Below are 11,590 nucleotides of genomic sequence, written 5' to 3' on the forward strand. Positions count from 1 at the left end.
TCAATTTGAAACGAAAACTTTGATATTCTAATGATAATAATAATCAACATAATCATCATTATTGTTAATGGAACTTATTAGCGTTTCAAAGACCCAAAGTCGCTTTAAGATTTTGGACATTTAGACATAAAAACTTAAATCATGACAAAACCACTACAGGCTAAATCACTCGAAAGAAAGAAGGTGGTGGGGGGGTAGTTAGGAGGGACTGAGAGATGGTAATTGACTCAGAATCACGGATGGCTGGATGGAGAGAGTTCCAGTGCCAAGGGGCAACCTTTGGGAAAGCCCTGGAGTCTGGACATAGGGAAGACAAGGGGGCCTGATGTGGTGAACGGAAGTGAGCGTGAGGGTTTATATAGGTATAGAAGGTCTGACAGGTAAGGTAAGTTGGTGGAGGGATTTGTATGTCAGAATGAGGATGTTGTACTTAATACGGAGTTCACGGGGGGCAGGGGCAATGTACTGCCAGGACTTAGTGTGTGTGAGAAGTCGGGCTGCAGAATTTTTGACCATTTGGAGCTTATGGAGGGAGTTTGACTATACACATAGTATGCAACTATAATATTTTGTATAGTTCTTACACAAGCTGTGTAGCACACTGTATTTACTCTAACCGTTAAAATTAGTTGATTATCACTTATTTACTAAAATATCCTGTCCTCTAAAATGTTTTTGGGATTTCAGCTGCAGATGAACTGTGTATTTAGCTGATAGCATATATATATATATATATATATATATATATATATTCATTTGAATTATATATAGATGAATGGATAGATAGTTAGGTGGTGTGTTTGAATAATATATCTATGTAAACATTAATAACAAAGTCGAATTCGAATTCCATAATGTTTTTAACGCATTTGTTCTAGGAGCATATATAAACTGTATACTATAGTTATAGATAATGGAACGTATGGATGTATTTAACAAATTAGGACTACACTTCGTCGTGTACTAATGAGGGAGTTTTAAGGTAAAGGTTTTTTTACGCAATTTATTTTACGGATCATTTCAACCTAGTCGCACCTTGTACAAACTTTTCATTAATTAGGATGTCTGGCAGAAACTGTTTGTACGCATGTTAAGTATAGGCTACACCGAAAAGGAAAACTGTGTTATGTACAATATGGAACACAACGAAAAGGCTTATTTCCTTCAACACCTCAAATATATAATCAGATGAAGGGCTTTTGAAACTTTTGTTTTTGTGAGTGGTTCTGTCAGAAAACTGTATTTGAAATTATTGTGGATTTATTTATTTATGTATTTAAATATATATAAGATGCTTGTTATTGATTTAAAGACTGGGTTTATGGTCAACAATAACAGAAGTAGTATATATGTTAATTAAAGAAGTCTGAATCGGAAATGTCGATTCCTGAAGTATTTATAAGAACTTCAACTTCAATGTATAATGTTACATTGTTTTCAGAGGGAATGACATACCTATAACACACACACACACACACGCACACACATTATATATATGTATATGTATTGTAATACTCTACATTCATTAAAATAAAATTATTTTTAATTTTTATTTAATGGTTTGAATGAAGAAAGTGAAACTAAAAACAAAATAGTTTTCTCTTTTTCCCTGCTGACACACAACGTTATAAAACGTTGTTGCCAACGTTCTTTGTTAGCTGGGTTGCTACTTGTATATGCTTCAGTTTAAAAAGAAAACCTAAACAAACAAAAAACATGTATAGCCTGCATTTCATTTGTTAGTTTAAACGATACTCAGGAAACCTATCTATAGTATAATATTTAATTGCACAGAGTAACACACGTTCATTAATAACCGTAGTAATACAAATCATGGAAAATGATTTTGGGGGAGCGGCAATCGGCATTCCTTTTTAAATGTAGTTATATGAGCAAGGTAATGTTATTTGTAGTCTAGATCACAACCAGCCATCGTGATTAAGAAAAAACGATTTTTTTATTAAATTAATGTGTTGTTATTAATGGTGACTCCTATACAGTGTTTATGTATGAATGGCTGCGTTATTTTGTTTGATGTAACCAGCTCATTCGCATACAAACATTTAAACGTTCCGTATTCGATGTAGCATTTCAGTGTATAATTTTTTTATTAGCAATTTATGAACAAAGTAGTTTGTATGAAGAATTTGCGTTTTCATATCTGTTTTTTTAATTTGTGAAATACACGTATTAAATCTTTGATCAACAAACCAATGAAACTGCATAGTAAACAACCATACATTTGTAAGACACTCATACACTCTTTAAACTTGTGTGCTAAGTATGTTTTTGGTCAATGCGAAACGATAATGAACCACGTTTGCAAAATCGATACAAATAAAACATGTTAATTGTTTCATCATCACCTATATATACATTGTTCGGTATTTGTTTTGGCACAGTTGAAGCCAGTTTTCTAAGAGTTTAAACCCAACATTATGAACAACAATTTCAACAATCTCCGGTGTTTAAAAGTATTCGAGTTCATATATTTAAAATATATTGCTGTGTACAGGCAGATGCCCTTTCTGTATTATAATTTACAAAATAACAATGTTTAAGTCAATTGAGACATGGTTTAGCCTAAAAACATATTAATCAGATTAATGAATAACAGTTTTTAGCTAACATTCTTTTACTTTTTTTGTGTTCCTCTGCATTCTTCCTTTTTGGCAGCGAAATTCCCTTAGAATCTTTCGTTTTGAAAAGCGCTACACATTGAATAATTGCATATATATATATATATATATAGTTAAATATATATTCGTGGATGAAGCAATTATTCAATTAAACTCTAAAAAGTTCCACATTTGCATTTTATAACGGATAAATAGCCTAATGTGCGTGCCTGTAGGATTAATTTGTGACATTTCCAAATCATGCATCTATGTAACTAGAGAAACCAAAGAAAATATTCGACCCACCTTTCCAGTCTCACCCACCTACTAAAATCGAAGTTCGTTCGGTTAAGCGTCTTATTCTTAAATGTATTAAGGGAGGGGTACTTTAACAGACCAAATTAGGACTAGTCATAGACTACCAAATGTTATTTTAGTTGAAGTAGTCCTAGACTAGTGCTAATCGAGGTGTGTGAAACCAACCTAAAATGTCTGTATCAATCTAAGATTTGTCTCATACTTTCAGGGGACAAAAATAGTAGCCTTTATAAGGTGATCCTTTACTGCAAATACAAGAGAAGCTTGTCAAAAAAAGTGCAACTTTATAAGGTAAATTCAGAATAAACTATTTATTTTAATTTAAGATCGTAAAACATTATAATTTGTTTTGCTAACGGTGTTTGGGATTCACTGTTCTTTCTTGTATAATGTCTGACTGAATAATTAGGGTAGTAGAAAAACAAACCCATCCATTACCAGCTACAGTCCTGATGGTATTGTATGGTATTAAATAATTACATATTTCTTATGTCAGCCGTGTTTGCCCACGTAAAATAAAACTTTCATATTGGGGCTTCCATGTTTTATAAGCAACATTTCGGCAATCGGTCGCCGTTTTTCATTTGCATTCTTTTCTTTTTATTTCACGCATATGCATACAGCTGACAAACCTAAGCAAACTTTCAGTAGCCCCAAACCCCATCCACTGACCCATCTTGATGGTGTAGCTTCTATTTTGGACATTTTGTGACGTTTTCAAACAAAGGCTACTGAGCTGCAGTACTCCCTGTTGGGGTCTTTGTTCTTATACTTTCCAACGATTCTGGCCAAGGTTATATACCACTTTGGCCTTAGTAATGAAAATACCCACCAGCAGTGGATTGACAGGCTGTAGATCAAATATTGAACGCAGGCTTTGCAATTTGCAATGTTTTCCTAAATGTTTTTTTTTAAATTGTGATAAGCATTGTAAATCCATGTCGATTAATAAAATCAGTTTTCGTAAATCGAGGGCACTGTTTACGAATCAAACATTTATAGTTTGTTTGGTTTCATAGATTATAAACATATCAATTAATTATTACAACCAGTGCACTGTTCCGTAAATGTATTTTCGCTTGTGAACAGCAAAGGGGTATTTAGAGCAGAACATTACAAACCTGTCTTCTGATTTACCTTTAACATGATATTGGAAATTAATACTTTATTTTGCATCTTCCTTTTTTAGGCCTTAGACTAAATCGAAAATTTGAAACAACCAATCGCAAATTACAATTCCGATTCTTGATGGCCTATTTTTGTGCGTTCTACTAATGCCAATACACAATCAAGTTTATTTATTTATTATTCAATTGTATTTCATAAACCTTTTTAGATGGCACCATACATTTCAGCAGCAGTTTGTGTTTTCCTTACTTCATTATGTAACATTCTTACATTCTTGGTTTTTTGTCTTATTTGGTTGTTTCCTCGGGTATAAATATTCGATTAAGGCTAAGGCAAAATAGTGGGGATTATTTCATTTGGCCGTTTAATTCAGTACATTTTAAACACAATTAAAGTAAAACATTACTTTATGTAAGTCCGTTTTGAAAGTTATTGGTTACCTGGTTTATTTGACAGTAGCTGTTGAAGAAATCGCATTAAAACACCATTTATTATAAATATTGGAATTCAGTGTTATCCATTTGAATTTTCTTTAGATGGACGTAATAGACAGTGTATTTGTGTATATTCCCGTTTAATATGTCTGTTTGAAAGTGGATTTAACTGCATTGAATACAATAATTTTCAATGCTCTATTGGTTATAAATAGAATTTTCAAAAGTTGGTGGTTGTTCTCATTTTTGAAAGTAAGTAACTATATTGTTTTAAATGTATTCTAAGAGTTAAATACATTTAATAAGATATTAATACATATTTCAAGATATGGATGTTGCCAGACAGAATGGAAACGAAAAGAATGTAAAGTATTACTGTATACTAATTTGGAAAACTTCGTTGTGGTAATTATTTAATTTATTTATTTATTTTTGGGACTAGATTGAAAAATGTACAACGCAACTAATCAATTCAAACATTAATATACCAATTGGTGTATAGGATAGGCTCGACACTCTACAGGAAGCAATGTGTACATGTTCGTAATGTATATATTCATCTAGAGGGGGTTCCATTCACTTGGATGATTAATAATAACATTGTGAACTTCTAATGTCTTGTAAAGGTTCCGGCCTTTAAATGTGTTCTTACTATAGCCTGTTTTATGGAGCACACGTTTCCTGGTTCGGCTAAATGTTCGCTACCACAAGCCACATGGATTGTATGGTAGATACCCTAGCAATTAATTATTAGTAGTAACAGTGGAGATGCTGCTGATTATAGGCCTACACCTCATTCGGGAAACTTGCTGAAATCGCAATTCTTGGTGATAGAATTTCCTAATGGATTCCCACCTGTATACTATTTTTCCTGTCAGCTGGTCCATGAAAGGATGCTGGAGATTTATACAGAAACCAGTGATGACTTTGTGACCAGCTTCTTCACAAATTCTTGGAAAAATCATTCAGGGATCCAACGATGAGCACAGGAGACAATGGAAATGATTATTCTTACTAGGAATCCATGAGGAATATCGCCCACAAACCCTACAGGATTTCTGCAAGTATCCTGTAAGATTTTTCGCCCGGTCTTCCACAAGTAGTTCATATATGAGGCGATGCTTGCTTAGATATTAATGATTATTCGAATTCATGTTAGGTTCAGTAGATTTAATCAATGTCATTGTGCGTTTCAGAATCAATTCAGCTGCTGAAATGTACATTAGTAGAAAAGTATTTAATTCATGTTTTAGTCATTCAAATCCCAGTTGTTGGTAACCTTTTACTAATTGTGCAGCACGCTATATTTACTCAAATCATTTTAGTATATGGAGTTTATGTGTACATCTAGTCTTAGCGGTCTTCCTATGCTTTAGACTGCTTAAAAAAAACAAAAAAAAACATATAGCATGTGTTTAGATTGAAATTAGTATTTAATGGTTTATTTAATAAATGGGCTGATTTGGAAAATTCTAGTTTTAGTGTAGGCTACTGCTTTCCCTAGCCTACATAGTTGCTATGCGTGTGCGTCTAATGTCTAATGTTTGTCTGTGTTTTGTATTGGGCTGTTCGTAGATCTCGCGAGATCAGCGGCGTGGCTGGCTGGCTGTGGGGGTTGCAGCAGGCAGGCTGAGGGAGAGAAGGCAGGCAGGCAGCATCATGGCGGACAGAGATAGTGGAAGCGAACAGGGAGGAGCAGCCACGGGCCCGGGCGCCGGCTCTTTACACCCAGTGGCAGGAGGGGCGGGTTCGGCTTCCGGGCTGCAGCATGAGACCCAGGAGCTTGCCTCCAAACGGGTCGACATCCAGAACAAACGGTTTTACCTGGATGTAAAGCAGAATGCGAAGGGCCGCTTCCTGAAGATAGCCGAGGTCGGGGCCGGAGGAAACAAGAGCCGCCTGACTCTCTCCATGTCGGTGGCCGTGGAATTCCGTGACTACCTGGGGGATTTTATCGAGCATTATGCACAGTTAGGGCCAAGCAACCCGGACATAGCACAGGATGAACCCAGGCGGGCGCTAAAGAGTGAGTTCTTGGTGCGAGAGAATCGGAAATATTACATGGATCTGAAAGAAAACCAGAGAGGCCGGTTTCTGAGGATCCGTCAGACCGTGAACAGGGGGCCCGGCTTGGGATCCACGCAGGGCCAGACGATTGCCCTCCCCGCACAGGGACTTATTGAGTTTCGTGACGCTTTGGCCAAACTAATTGACGACTATGGTGTAGAAGACGAGCCTGCCGAGTTGCCCGAGGGCACCTCCTTGACTGTGGATAACAAGCGTTTTTTCTTCGATGTGGGTTCCAATAAATACGGTGTATTCATGAGGGTTAGCGAGGTGAAGCCCACTTACCGCAACTCCATCACTGTCCCCTACAAAGTGTGGTCCAAATTCGGGAATACATTCTGTAAATACGCAGAGGAAATGAAGAAAATCCAAGAGAAACAGAGAGAGAAAAGGGCATCCGAGCTTCAGCAACAACAAGAAGAAATTCACGGAGACGATGGAGACGAAGATTGATAACTGTAGAGCTGAATTTACACACAAAAATAAAATAAAATAACAAACGTGAAAAAAAATAATACAAAACTTTACTGTAAAAAAGAAAAAGAATAAAAAATGTAACTGTAACTGTTTAACTCCAAGGGAGCACCACCCACCAAATCTCCACAAACTGACAGTTATGACTTGTTGTCACCCATCGCTGGATGTTATCCACTTATCCACCATTAAACAGTAAGCAGCTGCTAAAAACAAAGTAATAACATTATATATGAACTGTGTTTCCTACTTGATTAAAATGATAAAGAACGGAGTGTTTATTTCCCTAATTAACCAAGAACTTTTGTACACGTTCAAGCTACTAAGTGTTCGCAATGTTCAAATGGAAATATTGCCGAGTTATACGAGAAACAAGTCCTTTTCATGTGAGCTAACATTTGACTTTAGCACAAAGGAGATATTTTAGAACACTTTCTTTTTTGTTCTTTTTTTTTTTTTTTTAACCAAAATTTTCAAACCTTATACTGAGGTTACCATAGTATATTTGACACCCTACATACCTGTGATTAGAGATATGTATATATATATTTGAGGGCTAGGCATGCTGTGTCTGAGCTTTGTTTAAATGTTATGCAGAAGTCTGTAGAGTAAAGGTACATAGGTTACTTCATGCAAGGTAATAAGTGCTCTCTTTTATACAATATGCATTGCATCTGAACCTTAAGGATATTTAACTGGTCAGTGGATCTTCTGTGAACATGAGGAAAATATGTGAAAAAAGGTATATTACATTTTTTTGTTTGTTTGTTTGTTTTGTTTTGATTATATAAGTAATTTAAACTTAAGAGAAAATATAAATTTGTCTCAGCTTGTCATGCTTTGTGTATAAAAAAGTACCTGTAAGACCCATAAATGTTTTGATATTTGATTAGGAAGTGCAGTAGCAACATGCAGCAGTTTCCTGGAAGGGTGATTGGAATATTGCTTATAGCATTTTCTTTTAATTTAATTTGTTTTAATAAATTGGCCCTGTTCTCTTATGTTTATAGAAAGACATGGGCAATGGATTCACTGAAAGTGTGAGCTTAAAAATAAATAAAATACAAATTGTGATTTTGTGAATCACATGTATTTAAGAACTTTAAAACTAAACAAAACACCCACGTTTTTGGTGGGATATATGAAGAAAAAAGATCCACAAATTAAACAAGCTTGAGTTGCACCTGTGAGAAAGCTGCTGCATGCTAGGCTGACTACAGAGCATCCTCCGAACATTTAAACAACCTGGTGCCTTATATATTCTACATGTTTATATGCCGGTTTGGTGCTTTGGAATGCTGTTTTTTTGTTTTGTTTGGGGCATCCAGTGTGCCACAGGACTACTGGAGGTTTTGACTGGATTAAGAAAAAACCCAAAGAAATAACAATTATTCCCTTATTATCCATAAGCTTTCCAGGAAACCACCTTCATGTAAACATGTAAATTGTCACCTAGAAGATACAAAAGCAAATTCTTCTAAGTTGAGGTTTTACAGGATGAGAGCAAGGTTGTTGGATTCACAGTGGAATGGAGACTTGAGAGAGAAACAGAAGCCTATGAATCCCTTTTTGATGTATTCTGTATGTAGACCTATGGCTTGGGCAGTATGTGTATTTTGTAAGTTGCTAAAGACCTCAACTGGAGGATCGTAAGCATGTCTATTTTTTATTTAATTTTTTTTTATATATATATATATATATATATATATATATATATATATATTTATATATATATATATAAATAAAGAGTTACTCCACATTATTAGTGTCCTTTTGAACATTTTGCTCACAAAGGGTTTCAGTGAAACTTACTAATGCTACATTTCATTACTGTGTGCAATATTGTAAGTGCCAATGGTGGCATTATATGTATATCAATTAAATATATAATTAATATTTGAAAGCATGAGGCTGAACTCCACATTCTTTTCCATCTAGATTTTAAGCCTTGAATCTGCACTTAATTAAAAAGAAATGAAAAAAAAATTGAAGCTCGCCATGAGTTTTATGTACTTCAGCAAACTTCCATGAAGCAAGCGTTCTTGTATAACAGTCCTCTTGACATAATTGAAGGCAATGTGTGACCAACTTGAAAAGCATATTAAGAGCTGCATATGTTGTTAATGTGTGTACCATGCTCCTTTAAATGTACCTATATTAAGAAAAGGCGTTCTTTTCATATTAATAATTTGTTGGTTATTTTTGTCTACTCTTTATCTCCACACTATAATGTTTCCTATTACAGAAATATCAGCTACAAAGTATGATATACAGTATCTTCAATATATATATTAAAAAAAAAAAAAAAAAAGCTGGTTCTCATCCTTCTGGATGTCAATCATTTTGTTTGTGAAAATGTTTTGTGAATTTTGTTGGAAAAAGGCCGTAAAGTAGATGGCAGATAAGGTTTACAGCATGCAGTGATGTTTCCTAATATACTGTAAGTTAAAAAAGAAAAGAAAAATGTACTTTGAAAGAGATCCTTAAACTGTACTTTTTTTCTGTTTAATGTGATTCATGTGGTTATTTCTTTAACTTGAAGAAAATGTTAGTAGCACAGTACTTTAATCTCTGGAGGAACTGTCTTTTGTAAGGTCTTTAATTGTTTGAAAAAGATCTCAAAGGAATGTCTTGTACGAAACAACTTTATTTCATTTTTTAATTTGCTCTTTAACTTATGTTGCCTCCCACATCAGAATAAGGTTTATTCAATAACTCCTTACGTAATGGGCGAAGTATGATTTATGTAAATTTTACAAATTTTTAAATAAAACTGTTAATTTACCTATGTCCCAAGGGGAGAGAGGTTTATAGTTTTGTTTTTATTCATTACATTTATGGTGGGGATGAATTATTGTCTATTATTTGATATAATTATATTAAATTGATTAATTTGAAAAGGATTACCACACATGGGATGCTTTGTTGAATTTTAATCTTATCATTGGGGTACAAATCATGTCATTTATGTTCAACAGGTAGTTATGTAGGATTTTATGGCACTAGTAAGGCAGATGTTTTCTAATTCAAAGTGGACTGCATAAGTCTACAATCATAAAGCTACAGTCACAGTATCTGTATGTAGTTGTATATATCCTTATTTTTGTCCATATATATATATATATTATACACACTGCTCATTCTTTGAGGTAGCTACGCAGGACACTATTTTCATCATTTATAATTCAAATCCGAACTTAAACATCTGTGGAGTAGCTCTTTAGTATAAAACTGTGAAGAGTGTTGTGGCGCTTTATATACATGCATACAGACACCCATACATCCATGTGTGAGTGAGTATGTGTGTATATATGTATGTATGTGTGTGTATCTATCTATCTATCTATCTATCTATCTATCTATCTATCTATCTATCTATATATATATATATATATATATATATATATATATATATATATATATATATATATAATCTCAAGAGATCTTCAATTGCAGTTTATTTGTTCCAGTTAATTCTTCTTAGAATATTTTACTTTTCCTAGTAAAATATATCTTGATTTTAAACTAGTGTATACTTTGCAATACCTTTGACAGTGCTTTTTAATTTTAACTTGTGTAAAAGGGATTAAGATAGTCTGTTTTAATATTTCCTCTTTAATTTATATTTACGTTTTTGTTCTGTTCATGAAAAGTTGGCTTAAAAAATAACTACTGGTTCAGCGTTGTAGAACAGAAGCTGTCCTTTTGCATTATTATATTGTTACTTTGATTTTTCTGTATGTTTTCTGATTGGGTACTACTGAATGTTCCTTTTTGTTTTAAAACCTGGCATCTACCTATGAGCATTAGGTTAGTCTTTGTATAAATTGCTGGTCTCCCCCCACCCCAGGGTCGTTAAATTAGTATAATCTAATATATGGTTATTTCCCCTGGACATTATATGATTAGATGCTTAATTTGCTTTTGTTTGACAATGCCTCAATACGAATCTGAAACTTTTTCTGTGGTCCTGTCACATTGAATTGATTTTCCTACAGTATGCTCACTCTAAACCTCAAAGACATTTTATATAAATAACCTTTTTTATTTGTTCCTTTATTATATAATTCTTGATTCTTAATTACATTAAAATATTAGTCCAGATTTAAAAACAATCGTGTAATTTATAAGGAAATGCTAAATAAGCTATTACATCATATTGAGGTATTACATTGCTGAGTACTGTATTTAATGTAACAATGAGTGAAGGCAGTGGTAGGACCCCTTCTCTCATTAGGATAATCTCTTTTGAATGAAGGTGTAGTTGTTCTCGTCCTGGTAGCCTTGTATTTAGTGATACACCATAATTAATTTAATCTGGTTAGAATGAAAACTGAGAATTTAAAAAGGACTTTGTTTGAAGTACTGCACATAAATTCTGAATTTATCTAATCTCTACTCTCACTATAAACATTAATCTCTAGCAGCTAATATAGGAATGTTGATGAGGGAGTACTTTTGTTTTGTGTGCATAAACCTGGCCTTCCTCAATCAATGAGGTATACTGCAGAAACTGCAACTGCCTGACAGTTTGCAGTGTAGGAGTTTTAA

The 11,590-nt window shown here is 34.0% G+C and overlaps 1 protein-coding gene across 1 annotated transcript; it reads left to right on the top strand.

Annotated features, from left to right (window-relative positions):
- The first annotated feature begins 6,101 nt into the window (after positions 1 to 6,101).
- Positions 6,102 to 9,840, top strand: puraa (purine-rich element binding protein Aa). The gene has a single exon (XM_066716380.1). It carries the CDS (start codon positions 6,158 to 6,160, stop codon positions 7,016 to 7,018), a length of 861 nt encoding a protein of 286 aa, XP_066572477.1. The 5' UTR covers positions 6,102 to 6,157; the 3' UTR covers positions 7,019 to 9,840.
- Positions 9,841 to 11,590: the final 1,750 nt, after the last annotated feature.

This window comes from Amia ocellicauda, chromosome 11, assembly GCF_036373705.1.
Source record: "Amia ocellicauda isolate fAmiCal2 chromosome 11, fAmiCal2.hap1, whole genome shotgun sequence".
In the NCBI taxonomy this organism is placed as follows: Eukaryota; Metazoa; Chordata; class Actinopteri; order Amiiformes; family Amiidae; genus Amia; species Amia ocellicauda.